The sequence below is a fragment of the Sus scrofa genome, chromosome 3 (genome assembly GCF_054392235.1).
Source record: "Sus scrofa isolate SSC_HxYL_T2T_F1_AM1 chromosome 3, Sscrofa_HxYL_maternal_Yorkshire_Landrace_v2.0, whole genome shotgun sequence".
Lineage (NCBI taxonomy): Eukaryota > Metazoa > Chordata > Mammalia > Artiodactyla > Suidae > Sus > Sus scrofa.
The window spans coordinates 125,004,432-125,021,989 of record NC_139385.1 but is presented as its reverse complement, the minus strand read 5'-3'; the positions used below and the strand labels follow the sequence as shown (position 1 = coordinate 125,021,989).

Here is a 17,558-nt window from a genome sequence, read left to right as displayed (position 1 = left end):
ACAAAAGACAAAGCAAGACAAAGGCAGGCAGAGAGGCTGCTAAAGAGCTGGGTCTTTGTTGTTAAGTGTATGGCCGGGTGCAGAAGGGCCCTCACCAGCACTGGGCTCCCAGGAGGGAGAGGCAGCAAGGATGGCCCAGAGTCACTGCCTCTCTGGGCATCGGGCCTGTAAATTCCTGAGCACAGGGGTTCCACCTGCCAACATGAAGCAGAAACTACTTTACAGCCAGACTTCCCCGCAGGGAGAGCTGGTCATGGCCGAAGGCACTTTAATCGCACACGCCCAATGCCCGAGTTTGTCTTCCTCCCGGTTCCTGTGATGAGTCCAGATGCTGCTCTGGGCAGAGCCAGCGCTGCCGCTGTCGGTGTCAGGGGGCGAGTGAGCAGAGAGGAGGCTCGCTCACTGGAAGAACTTCTTATTTGGGCTGCTGGCATGGTCAATCAGCAGCTGGCACGGCGTGAACTGTTTCCCATAGATGGCCTCGTACTTCCGGAGCCGGTCCACGACCTTCTGAGCCCCGTACAGATCCACAAACCGGAAGGGCCCTAAGTGGAGGAAGGGGGCTCAGTTGAAGGAGAAGCGAACCAAGCCCTAGGATAAAGCGAGCCACCTCCCCAACGGGCAAGACCAACCGACTGACCTCCAAGACAGGGGGGGAAGCCGAGCCCAAAGACGGCCCCGATGTCGCCCTCGGCAGGCGTGGCCAAGATCCCTTCCTGCAGGCACAGGACAGCCTCGTTCACGAATCTGGTCACCAGGCGGTACTGGATGTCTTCGTCTGAAGAGCTGCCGACAGGGAGAGACACTCAGGTAGAAGAGGGGGCAAAGGGGGGAGGAGGTGGGAGCCCCGGTGCACACTGGGAGTGAGGGCTGGCCCTGGTCAAACTCCAAGCAATTAACCTGAAACCCAGTTAACTTGCCCTAATTAGCCTGAAACCGGCACCAAGCAGCTGTTGACTGCAAGGGGCCTAGGAAAACCATCTTTCTAGGTGCTTTCCGGGACCCTCCGAGGGAAGGCTTCCCAAGGGGGCTTCCCAAGGCTCGGGTGCAGTCCTTACCCTGGTGCCTGGAAGAGAACGAGGTGGAGTATAGAAGGGCAAAGAGTGCCAAGCCTCAGAATGTTCTCTCTGGTCAGGTATCATCATAACAAAACCGACCACAGGGGGTTGGAGAAGCTTCGGGCTGATGGGAAATAAGCTTCCGTAGCAAGAGTCCCTCCAATGAACTTACATGTCAGGCCGAGAGGGTATCTTCAGACTTGCCAAAATGCTCTCCGTGTCAGAATTCACATTCCGATTCTTCACTCCCTCCTGGTAGATGTAAAAGCCCTTCCCAGATTTGCGACCTGAAAGACGCAGGGAAAGGGAGCGTTACCAGCTCTCAGATCCCAGGCCCGGAACCTGTGTATCTGGCCTACCCGAGAAATTAGCATTTGTCAGAAGAGCTGGTGGAGAAGGAAAAAGAGCCTGCATTTCCTGGAGCTTGGAAATCTGTGTGACTCAGCGGGAAAGGCCATGTGGGTGAGGTGGAATGTCCAGCTGTGCCTCACCAGGCCTCGTGCTGATTTTGCTGCGACTCTGCCGAGAGCGAAAGCCCCTCTCTGGTGAGCCTCAGCTACACGCTCCTGCACCTAGAGGTTGACTCCCTCCACACGGGTGGCCAGACAGCCCGGAGACCTGGGTGCGATGCTCCTGCAGCATCTCAGCTGATGGCACACCGCTCGGGCAATGGCAGAGCCTCAGGTGGCCAGGGTTCTACCTTTTGCCACAGGCCCAGCCTGAGAAGAGGGTCAGGAAATCATTCGAAAACTCCCTGTGACAGGGGGCTCCATAGGAAACACACTCTTCACACGGGCCTTGGGTGACTGCTGGGCTCAGGAGCTCTGTCACTACTGGCGCTCGTTATGCTTCTTTGAGGCGACTCACCCAGGAAGCCCTTGGATATCATCTGCTTCAGCACGTCCAGGTTTCCACCTGCAAACCGCTCCCCAAAGATTTTGCCTAGATTTTCCGCTACGTGTTTCGCTACATCCATGCCAACTTCATCCATCAGCGTCGCAGCGCCCACAGGAAAGCCAAAGCTCGTGGTCAGGGAGTCCAGCTTCTTAGGGCCAACTCCTTCCTGGATGGGAAGTAAGGCTGGGGCCTCAGGGAAGGCCGGCCCAGATTCCCCTAAGGGCTCCCTGTGCGCCCCTCGGAGGCGGCCGTGTGCAGCACCCACTTACTCCCAGGTGCCGGGACTGTTTGGCTCAGGGAAGCACAGTTGAGGAGCCGCAGGGGGAAGTCTGAGCCTTCCCTAACCTACAGCATTTGAAGGAAGTCTCGAGATGAACAAAGCATTCCTTCCCTTCTTGTTTGCAATCCTGAATCTCAAGAATAACAGATTCCAGGCCAGACAGGGCTGTTTCCTGGTGCCGAGGGGAGAGGCGTCACCAAGGAGCAGGGCTGCAGAGCCGGGGCCCCTGGTCTGCAAGAGCCCGGCCAGGCCCTGCCCTGTGGTGAGCCACCTTAAAGGCCACCAGGGGGTCCGAGGGCGGCAGATGCAGATGCAGCCTCAATCAGACCAAATGGAGCCCGCTCTGGATGGGGTTGTGGAAACAGCACCGAGAGCACGGCGGGAGGCCTGCGGCTGACCGGAGCAGGGAGGACGCTCAGGGAGCAGAGCTTGTTCTGCCCGCTGAGTGCAGCATCAGCCCGTGACTCGCCAGCACTGTGTGCAAAGGGAGGGCCCCAAAGGGCCTTCTTGGAGAAGAGCCAGGAGTTGGTGTATTAGAAGGAGGAAGCCTGCTCCTCATCTTGGCGTTGCCAGTTTGGAAAACTAGTTTAAGGAGTGGAAGACGCTGCGACCATCCTGAGACCCATACTGACCTGGAGAATTCTGAGGACTTCAGACATCATGGGTGCGAGGCACCTGGTGGTGTAGAAGCCGGGTCCATCCTGCCAAGGGAGAGAACATGAGCTCCCGGGCCCCTCAGCTGCGGGCACTGCCCGAGTCTGAAAGCGGTCTCTCTCGCCCAGAAGTCATTGCAAAATTCAAGGTGGTGTCTAATCTCAATTATACACTTTAAAAATTAAACTGCAGGGGGAGCCATAGCCAGGGGCAGTCGGGCTTGAATCCAAGAGCACAGGAGATCATCTCAGTGCCCCCTGAAAGGTCTGGAATGGTGGGGAGAACTCGCCACATCCCAGAGCTTGACTCACAGGTACAATCACACCCCTGCCCACCCTGCAGACAAACAAGGGGAAATCACATCAAAAGCTGGCATACGTGACCTGAAGAGTTACAGATAAGCCTGGAAATAGAAGGAGGCTTCACAGAACTTTTCTGAAACTCAGCTCCTTACCTTAACCACAATGATGACCTTCCCCTGTTTGAGACCAACTTCTATGGCCGAAGCAGTTGAGTCCTTAGAGGTTTTTTCAGTGGTGATAATCTCCAGCAGCTGCATCTTGTCCACAGGAGAGAAGTAGTGCATGCCAATCACCTGGCAAGGGGACAAAGGAGACCAAAGACAGGTTCAAGGCCTCGGAGGGGAAACGGACAGCCCTCTTTCCTGCTGGGAAAGCACTGCAGAGAAAGGTGGTTGCAATACAGAAACACGGCTTGATACAGTCAAGGGGTTTGGATCCATGGTTCTCTGATGAAAAGTCCGTAAGTTCAAGGGACAGTTGACTGGAATTCTCTTCCACCTGCTTCTAGGGCTTTTCATTAAGGGCAATGGGTCCTACCAACAATTAATGCCAAAATCTCCGCTAAAGGCCAAATTAGATTTACTGGGGAAGAACAAAGGAGGGTTCCATTCATACTGATCATGCTGATGGTTTGAGTGAGAGGTCGATTTTTTATGGGGGGAAAGACAGGCAGAAGAATCAGTTAATAGGCTGGACTCTCAGAGATGTGCTTGGGTTTTACAGAGATGGGTCTCACCATCAGGATACAATGAGCTCTTCGTATCCACGGATTTTGCATACACAGGTTCAACCAACCACAGATCCATTTGGTTGAATCTGAGGATAAAGAGGGTCAGCTGTATTCACTGTACTATTCAGCATGTTGAGCTTCTGTGGATTTTGGTATCTGCTGGGGTTCCTGGAACTAATCCCCCACGGATACTGAGGGATGACCATGCTGGGCTTAAATAACATTTCTTTACACTCAAATTCCCTTAAGGCTCATAAAACCAGTGATTCTCAAACTCAAGTACCCTGACCAGCAGCGTTAGCATCACCTGGGAATGACAGAGCTGCAAATTCTTATGTCCTCCCCAGACCCACTGAATAAGGAACTCCAGGGGAAAGGCCCAGATCAGTGTTGGTTTTTTTTTTTTGGCTGCACCCTCGGCATATGGAAGTTCCTGGGCCAGGGACTGAACCCACGCCTCTGCAGCGACCCAAGTCGTCACTGCAGTCAGATCCTTTTTTTTTTTTTTTTAATGGCCACATAATAGCCTGGGGCCTCCACCACTGCCACAGCAACACTGGATCCAAGCCACATGTGTGACCTATGCCACAGCTTTTAGCAATGCTGGATCTTGATGCAGTCGGATTCTTAACCCACTGCATCAGAGCGGGAACTCCCCAGATCTGTGTTTAAGAAGCCTTCCAGGTGGTTCTGATACATAGTAAACTTGAGAACAGCCTCATGATGCTAACAATTAGATAGTTTTCACAGCTGAATTGTGAAAGAAGTCTACCACCACTTTATAGTTTTGCTTCCTCCCTGCCCCCACTTTAGCTATAAGGTAAAACTAATATCTACCATTTACTGCCTGCCTCCTATCCATTATTCACTAATATATTTATCATTTAATCCAATACAACTCTGTGAACTAGTCAGTCTAATTACCTATTTGAGGAAGAGAGCTATCAGGATGTTAAAATTAGTAGCTCTGGAGTTCCCCTCGTGGCTCAGCAGAAACAAATCTGACTAGTATCCACGAGGACACGGGTTTGGTCCCTGCCCTGGCTTGGTGGGTTAAGGATCCGGCATTGCTGTGAGCTGTGGTGTAGGTGGAAGACGCGGCTCGTATCTGACATTGCTGTGGCTGTGGTGTAGGCCGGTGGCTACAGCTCCCTGACTCGACCCCTAGCCTAGGAACCTTCATATGCCATGAGTGTGGCCCTAAAAAGACAAAAATAAATAAATAAAAATAAGATTAAAATTAGCAGCTGAGGGTCAGTTCGTAAATGGCAGAGTGGGATTCCGTCAAGGTCGGCCCGTCTCTATAGCCCGCCCACTTGCTATTGCTACTGTGTAACGCACAGTCACTTACATGTTATACCAACTTAGCAATCCAAAAGTTGCTTCTAACATTTAAATTATTCTTCTACTTATGTCTAAAATACTTAAAAGAAAGGACCTGATCCTGACTGCACTCCTGAGCAAAAGGAATTCGTCTTTACCATGTATAATTTATGTACAATAAAATGCACAGATCTTAAGAGTATTCAGTTTGATGAGTCCTGACAACTGTATAAATACCCACGTAATCAGTACCCCACGCAAAATCTATTTACATCACCCAAAAAAGTGTGCCAAAAGGTGACCAACGTTGTCCTGGATTACTAGAACTTTCCCAGTTGCAGTACTGAAGGGCCTGTGTCCTGCAAAAGCTGTCAGTGCCGGGCAAACCCAGCTGATGGGGAGCCCCCCACCCCTTACTCTTATAGGAACGACATAGGCAAGCAGGTGATAAAAGCTGTTCAAGCTCCCTGAGGGCGAGGCCTGCAAAGTGATGCCTGTTCCTCTCCACTGGGGAGAATGAGAGGCTAGCATCAAAGGCCCAACAGGCCTTCCTTGCTGACCTTAATGCTGAGGAGGCGCTCTGAGTGATGTAACAGGGCCAGACCGTCCACCTGCCTTTACACCGTGTTTGAGTCCTCCCCCTGTGCCACACCATCTGCTGCCCCTTCTCCCCGGACCTATTCCTGCCATCACTGAGCCTTCCTCTATCAGGCCCACATCACTTCTAATCTACCGTGTGCCAGGAAATGAGATTACCCTGCGATAGCAAGCTATTGGAATAGGTATAAACAGACTCTGGTATTTATTTATTTTGGTCTTTTTAGGGCTGCAACCATAGCATATGGAAGTTCCCAGGCTAGGGGCTGAATCAGAGCTGTAGCTGCCGGCCTACACCACAGCCATAGCGAACGTGGGAACTGAGCCATGTCTTCGACCTACACCACAGCTCACGGCAATGCCGGATCCTTAACCTACCGGGTGGGGCCAGGGATCGAACCGGTGTCCTCATGGATACCAGTCCAGTTCATTACCACTGAGCCACAATGGGAACCCCAGACTTTTAGTACATGGACTTTGCATTAACAGTTTCAGCTGCTTAGAGGCCTTTTATATTTCCTGTCTGCTTTTGCCTGGTTCTGGTTCGCTGCAGCTAACTGGTGTCCTCCGTAGAGGTGAACTGCTTTATTTCGACCTGAATGATTTCACCTTATTTCCTGGTAGAGCGCAGAAGCCCAAAGCTAAGTGTCGAAGCATCATTCCAAATACTCGCTGAAGGTGCTTCGACAGCTGCCCCTCGGTCCCGGGGAAGGAGGTCTCAGCAAAGCCGTGGGTGGGCCCATCCCACCACACCCCCTGATCTTCCACACCTGGCTCTGGAGTTGGAACCAAACCCAACCCAGGCAGTCACCAGAGTCTGCTCCACAGGAAGGTGCCCGTTTGGAGCATCTCGTCTTATTTTAGGGCCTATCACCAGGGCCACCTGGAATAAAGGAAGGGTTTATAGCCTGAAGCTGAATAATAACCCCTATTAGGGGCGCAGATCACCACAAAGATCTACCTGAGTGGGACTTCACTTGTTCCTGCATCTCACACTGGTCTTTTCTGCGCCCAGTTTTGGGGACTACATCAGCACCCTCGTCCACTTCAGAGTCCATACCAGTCCCTTCTCATGTTCTAAGCCTTCATCAATGAGGCTGGTGCAGTAAAACATTTCAGGGTTTTCCTCTGTTCAGAATTTACCTTCTCAGGTCTTTTACTGACAGCAGCAATTTCACTGATCGGGAGAGCAGACGTGTTGCTGGCAAAGACACAGTGATCTGGAATCACCTGCAGGAGGAAAGCATTTAGGAACGTGTCATGAGGGCCTGGGAGACGACGAGCGTCCAAAGCAAAGCCAATGAGTGACACCCGGCCGCTGCCCACCCGCTCACCCAGAACTGATCAGACAGAAGACACCCCGTCCTTCACTTTTCTAAGAACAAGCCACGATGTGCCCGCCTAGTTGATACTTTACCATGTGTTACCAAGAACTGGTACACCACTCTGATTATACCCACAGTGCATGAACGCCATTAACTGTTAGCTTTATCAACCCCGAGAAGTCTCTAGTGTAGACTGTCTCAGCCTTCTGCCCACTGCCCAAACATATTCATGTTTTTATTCAGATGCTTGAGTGAAAAACATGCAAGGCACACCTGTCAAATGTGTGCAAATCTGTGACAGGCAGAAGCCTGACACCAGACATGAGAATCAAGGGTCCAGAAATATTCGACACCCTGAAAAGGTGAGTATAAGATCAGATCAATTATAGGGAGGGTGAAGGTAAAGCACTACATTAAGATTTTGTAAAAAAGAAGAGAAAAAAGACCTGGAGAGGCACCTAAGGCACAAGACCTGGCTTGGCAGTAGCCTTGTGTTAAAGAGCCCATGACCTTATTTCATCAAAAGTATAATGCGAGTCCAAAGGGGGGCCTGACAGTCAGAAAGCTACCACAGTCTCAGGCTGCATCATTAGCGGTGTGGGGTCCAGTGGCGTTGGCAGAGCTCTCTGTGAAGAGCGGACCAATGTCCCCAAAGATGGCTGGCAGCGATGCCCCCTCCTCACCCAGGTGTCTCTCTCCTCCCATCCAGAGGCAGAGTCTCTCCCTTCCCCTTAGATCCAGGCTGCCCTGTGACTTGCTTTTGCCAACAGAAAGCAGCCGAAGTGACTCTGCCAGTTCGGCCCCAGCCTTGTGAAGCCCGCTGGCTTCTGCTTTGGCCCTCCTGGAAGCCGGCGGCCCTGCTGCAGGGGAGTTCTGGCTGGAACCCTGATGGAGGGCAGGCGCCTCAGCAATCTTTCCGCCCAGGGCGGTCCCAGGAGTGCCCCTGCTGGGAGGGCGCACGGAGCTAAGGGCCAGCCGCCTGGGCAGCGCCCTGCCCGACCTGCACAACTGCGGAAAGGTAGCTGTCTCTGCGGGGGCCCGTCACATGCCCAGAGAACACTGAGACACAGTGCAGACAGCAAAGGAGACACCAAGGCAGAGGGGGCTGGAGACGAGGTCTGGGAAGGTCTCGAAGCCGTGGGTCTCTTCAGTTCTGTGACGAGGAGGAGAAGCTGTAAATCCGTGAGGAGCGCCGTGCGGACTCCGCTTTAACGTTTTCCTCTAAGGAAAGCGGGGCCGGGGGCGGGGGGGGGGTGGACTCGATGCCCTCCTAAGGGTCTTTCGCCTGACATTCTTTGGTTTTCTAAAGAGGGGTCTGCTCTGGACCTCACTCTTCTCTGAGTAACTTGGAGTATCTCCCACCTTAGATGATTTCACTCGCTTCACTAAAGAGGTAAAGGCCCCCTGACATGTTACACAGATGACCACAACAAATGTGCCTTTGTTTTGGCTTTTGTCATTTTAGGGTGGTGCCCGCGGCATATGGAGGTTCCCAGGCTAGGGGTCGATTCAGAGCTGCAGCTGCCGGCCTACACCGCAGCCACAGAAATGCCGGATCCTTAAGCCACTGAGCAAGGCCAAGGATCGTCTTCATGGATGCTAGTCGGGTTTGCTGACCACTGAGCCAAGACGGGAACTCCCAAATGCGACATTCTGGGTTTTGCCTTCAGCAATAACCTGCCTGCTCTTTTCTCACTTATCTGCTGAATACCTCCCCTTCCCATCTCCGTCTGCTCCCTCTCCCCGGTGCCTGCCTCTAAGCAGTGACAACGCCAGCACATCAAACGCCTCCGCTTTTCATTCTCTTTCCCTAACAGGTTCTGTCCCATTGCTTCTCAACACTTATGTTTCAACGGGAACTACTGTGTTCATTTGTTCATAGTCCGCATATCACTTGACCGGAATCCTCTTCCTTCTCTTTTAGGTTTGTTTGCTTTTGGCCACACTCGTAGAATATGGAAGTTCCCTGGCCAGGAATTGAACCCAAGCTGCTGCAGTGACAACGCTGGCACCTTAACCAGCTGAGCCGCATGGGAACTCCTACTTGTCTTCTCTGAGGACTTTGACTTGACCTTTGTAACATACAGTGTGCACAGGTTCACATAAAAACTTATGTTTGGGAATGAATGGCCCCAGAACAACGAGTTCCCTCCACCTCCTTAAGCAACCCCCGTCTGTGTTCTCCACCCGCTGCACCAGGACTCAGTGCGGCAGGCCCCTCACTTACCGCCTCTACCTCTTTGAGCACTTTGTGCTTAAGACTCAGCTCTTCGAAAACAGCTTCAATCACCATGTCGGCCTTTTCAAAACCCTGGTAATCGAGCTGCCCGGTCAAGTTGCTGAAAAGGGAGTCCCTTTCAAATGATGTTAGTGCTTTCTTCCTCACTTTATCATTCAGTCTGGAAAAAAGACATTTCTAGTCAGGGGGGGGCCGAAAAGGAAACTAACATTCATTGAGTGTCTGTGGGTCAGAGTGTGTTACGTGCCTTTCACGCACTCAGTGGGGTCGTCGTGTTCCTCCCATTTTGAGGGGGCTGAGCTGCTCAAAGGGCTCAGAGGGACTCATGGTCCAAGAGCTAGTGAAGGGAGGGGACTAGGATTCCAGACAACTTGAACCCACATCACATTCTTTCTACTACGAGATGCCTCCAAACGCCTCATCTGCAAAAATGATGTTATCATTAATAAAACAGTTAAACTGGTCAAGGGGAGTAACCATGAACCCAGAATGGCCAAACAGAAGAGCAGCTCTAGTAACTCTCCACCTACAACATGGGAAATGGTCAACTCAGGTCCTAGCCTGCGTGAGTTTCCACTTGCTTACATCTCGTTCTGTTATCCTTCAATTGTGATCTACTGGAGGACGGAGACCGCGCGGTGTTGCTTATACTCTGAATCCACCTCCCAGGCAGCTTCTAGTCGCACATCACACTGATCACAGAAACTGTTAACGCAAGGTTTCTTCTTTCCAAGAGAGAGCTAAAAAGGGTTCCTGCTTCTCAGTCACTTAACTGATTAGTTGTTACTGCCAAGGGAAACAGACCCTCTTAGGTTTTAATCTAACCGCACTTTGAGAATAAATGACCTGGGGTTTTCCTATGAATGCAGAATGAAGCTACACCCCATTCACTAGTTTCCTTAACCAAAAGAAAAATTAAAGCCACAGCGTAAGTTCAAAGGAGTAGTCAGTTAAAGTCCTAAAAGAGTGGATCCAAATAACCTGGTTTCTGACAACCATGTCAGCAGTCCGCCAACAACACACTTGAGAGTCCAAAACATTACTAGCTGCCCTAATTCTGATGCCTAATGAAACTATTCCCAAGAGAGGACAAGAAATACGTGTCCTGAGTCAGCAGTACGTTGAGCGGCACTCACTGGACGGAGCCCGATGTTTCTAAGGCAAAAAAGGAAACCCAGGACTGGGTCCAAAAGCGACGCAGAGGGGGAAGCTGTTCTAGAGCAGCAATGTGTCACTTTGGGGACTGTGTGAGATGCTGTTTGGGAACGCCTGCCTGCTCGTCTCAGGGCAGTGCTGTTGGTGAGCACGTGCCATTCTGGGGGTCAGAATCTTTGACTACTCCGCCTGGCTATCTTACAGGAAGTCAGTTGCCATCTGCCTGCCAGGTCCTGCATAGCATTACGGTAGCACTACCACCACAATCGCAGCATATGAGCTTCTCTGCAGAAAAGCCATAAAGACATGCTTAAGCTACATAAGTCCATTTCAGAAACAAAAAAAGCTCACTTGGCTAAAAGTTACATGTAAGACAGTCAAAGTGCAGGACCAGAGAAATGAACTGAAACCAATCCCCAGCTTGGTCAAGTTGCTGCTCTATTTTTCTCCTCTGAAAAATGGGTGTGTGTCTGTGTATGTGTGGGTATGGGTGGTGTGTGACTGTGTGTGTGGGTGTGTCTCTGTGTGTGTGTGTTCCATGAAGATCTAGACCTGTGGAGCCAAATCAGTTAACTGCTTCTCTAAGGTAACGCCAGTCAGGAAATACGAGGTTCAGGAGTTCTGATCGCAGCCCTGCCTTCAACGTGCAATCACACACAATTCCTCCCATCCCAATCACAGACGCGGACACAGAGTCATGCTGTTTCAGTGTTCCATAACCACGTAGTAGTTAAAATTCACAAACATGAGAATTTCTGGTCTAGCCAAATATAAACTATTTGGCATTTAAAGAGGTCTAACACATGTTCTGTTCTCAAAGACTGTAGACTAATGATGCCAATGATTTATAGTATCTGTAACAACAACGACAAAAAAAGTGAAAGAAGGAATTACCGTTTCTAAAAATCAAAGGAAATGAGAGGATGCAGTAGGAAAAAGGAAATGACGAAGGCCAAAAACGGAGCGTGTTCTCTCCTGGCAAAGGCAGAGAGCAGGCTTACCCTTTGAACACTTGTTGCTGTCCTCGGCCCAGCGCCGGCAGTGAAGCATCCTTAAGTATAGTCTTTAGGTGCTTATCCACGGAGACCTGGGCAATGCCGGCTCCCATCAGCCCTGCGCCAAGAATGGCAAGGTGCCTGGAAGGAGAGGATGAAGTAACTTTTGGTAAAAACCCTTCATTCAGTAAAAGTGGGAGGTTGCCTGGGTTATCATCCAATAGACCAACAAAAGCAGGGACAACAATAAAGCATTTAAGGTAATTTTTAGGAGTTCCTGTCATGGCTCAGTGGTTAATGAATCTGACTAGGAACCATGAGGTTCCAGGTTTGATCCCTGGCCTCGCTCAGTGGGTTAAGGATCCACTACTGCTCCAAGCTGTGGTGTAGGTCGCAGACTTGGCTCAGATCCCACGTTGCTGTGGCTGTGGGGTTGGCTGGTAGCCATAATCTGATTCAACCCCTAGCCTGGGAACCTCCATATGCCACAGGTGAGGCCCTAAAAAGCAAATAAATAAATAAAAAGGAAAATAAGAATGCATTTTTTGTACAAAAAATTAATTTATAAATAGAGAAAACAGATAAAGAATTTAAATTATTACCCAAGGTAAGGGGGAAAAGGCCTAATGAGACAAAAGTGGAAATATTACTGACAACTGGGAAAGCAGGAAGCGGAATGCCCTTTCATAAACGCTCTTTATTAAATTTTCAATCTGTCCTGACTTGCACACACTTTATAATAATTTATTCTTTTTTCTTTTCTTTTTTTTTTTTTGTGCTTTTTAGGGCCATACCCATGGCATATGGAGCTTCCCAGCCTAGGGGTCCAATCAGAGATACAGCTGCCGGCCTACACCAGAGCCACAGCAACGCCGGATCCCAGCCGCGTCTGCAACCTACACCACAGCTCATGGCAACGCCAGATCCTTAACCCACTGAACGAGGCCAGGGATCAAACCTGCAACCTCATGGTTCCTAGTTGGATTCATTTCCACTGTGCCATGACGGGAACTCCTATTCTTCATTTCTAAAATGTTACATATTTCTTCAATTTATTTTCCAAATTAGGTCAACTTTGGAGTTCCTGCTTTGGCTCAGTGAGTTAAGAACCTGTCTAGTATCCATGTGGATGTGGGTTTGATCCCTGGCCCTGTTCGGTGGGTTAAGGATCTGGCGTTGATATAAGCGTCCATGTAGGTCGAAGACTCAGCTCGGATCCAGCATTGCTGTGGCGCAGGCCAGCAGCTGCAGCTCAGATTCAACCCCTAGCCTAGGAATTTCCATATGCCATGGTTGTGGCCCTAAAAAGCAAAAACAACCCCCCCCAAAAAAAAACCAAAACCAAAAACCAAACCAAAACAAAGAAACAAAAAAATTAGGTCAACATCTCATGTTTTTCTGTCCATTTAGTTCTGAGTTTTTGAACTCCCCCCCCCCCGCCCCCCATTTTATGGCTGCTCCTGAGGCATATGGAAGTCCCTGGGCCAGGGATTGAATCTGAGTTGCAGCTGTGACCTATGCCACAGCTGCAGCAACACTGGCTTCTTTACCCCATTGTGCCAGGCTGGGGATAGAACCTGCACTTCCACAACAACTGGAGCAGCTGCAGTTGGACTCTTAACCCACTGTGCCACAGGAGGAACTCCAGAGTTTTCGAATTTTTGATTCAAAGTGATTTCTTCTTATCTGTAACCACTTATTTAGTTTAAGGATATATAATTCAAGTTGGAGGCATTCTATGGTTTTCTTCTGCATTGTGGTCATTTTGGGGGCAAAATTTTCATAAGCTTAAGTATCTTGATTCTCATTTTCTTATTTTATCTTACATGAGTTTCATATGCATGTTGCCTTTTTTGTATCTGGTACACAAAACAGCTTTTCCAAGTGATATCATATACTATCTGCATATAACAATAAGAGTTATATGCAGGTAGGAGTAAGAATCTGGAGTGGCTAATCAGGTTTCTTAAGAGTAAGCATCTTACAATTTAAAATTTTAAATTTAAGAGTAATTTTTGTAGGATAGATGAAGAGAGGCAGATTTAAGTGGCCACCATCATTCCACTGCAACATGGAAGTACTTTATATCACCTACTGAACGCGAGACTGTCAATACTGGGTGGAAAACAGGCAACTGACTGACAGAGATCACCCCTGAGCTGAAGCAGCAGTTACGGGTTGTACTTCATATTCTATTTGGAAATCAGCCCTCTTGGCTAGAATCTTCTCTCTCTCACCTGGACTTCTTTCTTTCTTTATTTATTTATTTGGGCCGCTTCTGTGGCATATGGAGGTTCCCAGGCTAGAGGTCGAATCGGAGCTGTAGCCGCCAGCCTACGCCAGAGCCACAGCAAGGCACGATCTGAGCCGCGTCTGCAACCTACACCACAGCTCACGGCAACGCCGGATCGTTAACCCACTGAGCAAGGGCAGGGACCGAACCCGCAACCTCATGGTTCCTAGTCGGATTCGTTAACCACTGCGCCACGACAGGAACTCCCCCCCCCCTTTTTTTTTGTCTTTTTGCTTTTTCTAGAGCCACTCTGGTGGCATATGGAGATTCCCAGGCTAGGGGTCTAATGGGAGTGGTAGCCACCGGCCTACGCCAGAGCCACAGCAACTCGGGATCCGAGCCGAGTCCGCAACCTACACCACAGCTCATGGCAATGCCGGATCCTTAACCCACTGAGCAAGGCCAGGGATCGAACCCGCAACCTCGTGGTTCCTAGTCGGATTCGTTAACCACTGAGTCATGACGGGAACTCCTCACCTGGACTTCTTATCCATCTCCTCTTCTGGTATGGACTGTAATCTCCAGCTGCTTTCATAAATCCCACTCCCCAAACTCAGCCAGAACAATGTTTCTCAGCCTTGGCATCACGGGCATTTTGGACTGGATACTTCGTTGTGGTGGAGCCATCCTGTGCACTGCAGGATGTGCAGCAGCATTCCTGGCCTCCAGCCACCAGTAGCATCCCTCTGTCCCCAGTCATGACAACCAAAAAGGTTTCCAGACATTGTTGAATGTCCCCTGGTGGCAACACTGCCCAGGCTGAGAACCACTGAGCAAGGTGAGTTGAGGGTTGATACTAAATATAAGATGCTGAAGAGCTGCTTAGGCAGCATAACATTGACAAGCTCGCTGAAGAGAAGAGATATGAAACAGGCAAGGAGACTCTCAAATGCTTAGGCTAAAAAGGACAGGCCTTTAAGGCCTAGAATCAGGCTTTATGTTTTTTTAATGAGGGAGAAGCCAGAGTTCCTGGAGATGGTTATGTCAAGTCACAGGGAGAGATAAGGTATTAAGGAGGACACAGTGTGCGGATCTGGTTTAGGAAGGGGGAACCTAAACCAGACTTCGGGGGGACAGCAACAGTGAGACAACAACACCTCTATAGGAACCACAGGACTCTGGAGAAACTCAGCAGACAGAACTCTGAAAGCCAAAAAGTCCTTGGCAGGAATAGGATCTAGAGTGCTCAGGGCAGAAGAGATTTAGGGCAAGACGGAAGGTATAAATGCAGCTCTGTAGATCTCCAAGACGTCTACAAACTTAGCATGTACTGAGATCCACAAGGGCTTCCTAGGTAGAGTTGAACTTACTTAACCTCCTTCTGCGGAGCTCCAAATTTATTCTTCTTGCATAGGGTCTGACCACGGTAAAGTCCCATCAAGGCTTTTGATTCTTTGGTCATTGCAAGCTCTCCAAATTTCTAGAAAGTAAAGGGGAACAAGAAAAGGTAGAGCTTCCCAGTCTTGGGGACGTGAATTCCTTTGGGTTGGTCTCTCTGCAGAGCAGAGGTAACACACGCAAAGCCTCAGTTCCCCTGGGGTCTTAGTGGGGCCTAAGCTGGAGACATCTGTCTCCTGCTGATGGTCCTTCTTTCACTCTCATTGGTACCACTTCCAACTACTGCTTTGAAAAGGTTTTGGATCTAAGTGAGCTCTCAGATTCCCTACACCAGAGGTTGTGACAACCCTTCCATGGAATCAGAGCGTCAGAGCCAAAATGACCAATCATCTCAACCACCTCTCCCACTTAAAGATTGGGCAGAGGAGGTCGAGAGAGATTAAGCGACTTTGCTCAACACCACACTGTCTCAAAGGGGCAGAAACAGAACCTGAACCCAGGTAGTATGGCTCCCAACTCCAGGTCTCTTGCCAGGGTAGCAGGCTGCCCCACATGCTACCCACCACTTGAAAAGTACCTTAACACTTACAGAGAGTGAGTCTCAACTGAGTGCTTAAAAGCATGGGCTTTTGAGCCTGGATTTGACTGAACTGGGTTTGAATCCTGGCTCTGCCATTTCCCAGTTGTGGAGCTTACTTCATCCTCAAAATGGGGACAATAATATGTATTTTGCAATATTGTTGTGGGAAGTAAATAAGAATACCAGTAAAATGACTTGGGTCTCCAGGTTAACTATTACCATCATCAATATTATTAGAATTTACTGCTATGATTACATGGTTACAAATGGCATTTCAAGGAAGGAATCCCTCTAATAGTGTTGCCTTCATGTCCGAAAAGAACATTAAAGAGTAGGTTCTATTATTTAATAGGTTCTATTCAATAAACCAGTGATTTTCAAACCATGGGTAGATATTCATCAGTGGTCATGAATTTAGCAGGATGTGATAAGTAGGATCGAAAATACTGTATGTACGGGCTAATTATTAATTTGTCCAATGTGCTTCACTCTTTCTGTACATATGTATATGTGTACCTAGTTATAATAAAAAAGAATAAATCAGGGTGCACTGCAGTAAGCAACCCAGGACTAGAAATGTTCTCTCTGGAACTTGTCCTGAGCTCTTCAGATATCTTTCGTCCTATTATTGAAGAGCAATCATCCTTCAATGATTGCTTAAAACTTCAAAGCCATGTAAACCACTAAAATCTACCTTACCACCAACTTGTTAGGAAAGTGGAAGGGCTGAGGCTGGTTCGTGTGTGGCTCTGTCTTCTAGTTTTAGTGGCTGCAAACCATTTCCCTTCATTTCCTAATTCGCCAAAGGGAGGCTGGGCTTCACAGTTTTCTTCTAGGCCCCAGCAAGTAAGAACCATATTTTCTATCAGTGTATTCATTTTTTCACAACAAAACCAGCCGAAGCACAGAACAAAAAACTTCCAAATGGTTCCTTCTGAAAGGATTCTAAGTCTGCCCCTGCTCTTTCTGGTCATATCCTCATTACTGAGGTCAAGTTCAAATAGCTGGGGACCGACAGGGTTTTCTTAACATCTACTTAATCACTGAGATTAATCATAAGAATGAAAACCACTGGAAGAAAACATTTTTCACTAGGCTTTGAATATTTTTTTTTTCACTTATACACGGTGTTTTGGATCTTGTTTTTCCCGCGTCTAATAAAACACGGAAAGGAGATAACTCTACCTGAGATTCAGAGAGATAGCCGGCGTCACTCCCTTGCTCGATCCCAGTCTTTACTACCTGAAAAACAGAGAGAGCGCTTGCTTGTTCTTTGTCGGACTGGATTGGTGAGATGCACAACAATGCTGAAAAAAACTGCCAGTGCCGTCAGTCTTCAAAGAGTAAATCAAGGGGGGAGTTCTCTGGTAGTCTCCTGGTTAGGACTGGGCGTTTTTGCTGCTACAGGCTGAGCTTTCCCCCCCCCCAAAAAAAGAGTTCCTGCTGTGGTGCAGTGGGTTAAAAATCTGACTGAAGTGGCTCAGGTCACTATGGAGGTGCAGGTTCAATTCCTGGCTCAGCACAGTGAGTTAAGGATCTGGCACTGTTGCAGCTGCGGCTGGGATTCAATTCCTGGCCCAGGAACTTCCATATGCTGGGAGTGGCCATTAAAACAAACAAACAAAAAAAAAAATAGAAAGAAAAAAAGAAAAAGAGCAAGGCCTGGTTGCTTAAGACTGACTTAATTCTCTATCTCTGAGGCTATTGCTAAACCTAGCATTAAAATGGAAGGAAATAAAATAGAAGGCAAAGAGAATTAAAAAGTCAGAATAGGGGTCATGGCTCAGTGGTT

General features: G+C 49.0%; 2 protein-coding genes across 5 annotated transcripts in view; one reads left to right on the top strand and one right to left on the bottom strand.

The window, feature by feature from the left end:
• Positions 1-17,558, top strand: part of HADHB (hydroxyacyl-CoA dehydrogenase trifunctional multienzyme complex subunit beta) — a 602,797-nt gene that overhangs the window by 518,008 nt on the left and 67,231 nt on the right. The window lies entirely within an intron of this gene.
• The window catches only part of HADHA (hydroxyacyl-CoA dehydrogenase trifunctional multienzyme complex subunit alpha), a 44,269-nt gene continuing 26,745 nt past the window's right edge, over positions 35-17,558 (bottom strand). The window contains exons 10-20 of one of the 4 annotated variants that reach the window (XR_014839517.1): positions 16,952-17,008; positions 15,159-15,268; positions 11,562-11,696; positions 9,394-9,565; positions 6,220-7,071; positions 3,344-4,965; positions 2,868-2,936; positions 1,926-2,121; positions 1,231-1,345; positions 641-786; positions 35-545 (exon numbers count right to left, since the gene is read on the bottom strand). Coding sequence is in view for 1 of the 4 variants with exons in the window: in NM_213962.2 (NP_999127.1) it covers positions 400-545; positions 641-786; positions 1,231-1,345; positions 1,926-2,121; positions 2,868-2,936; positions 3,344-3,484; positions 6,985-7,071; positions 9,394-9,565; positions 11,562-11,696; positions 15,159-15,268; positions 16,952-17,008 (1,374 nt within the window). In the remaining 3 variants the exon portion in view is untranslated. 4 annotated transcript variants of the gene reach the window in all.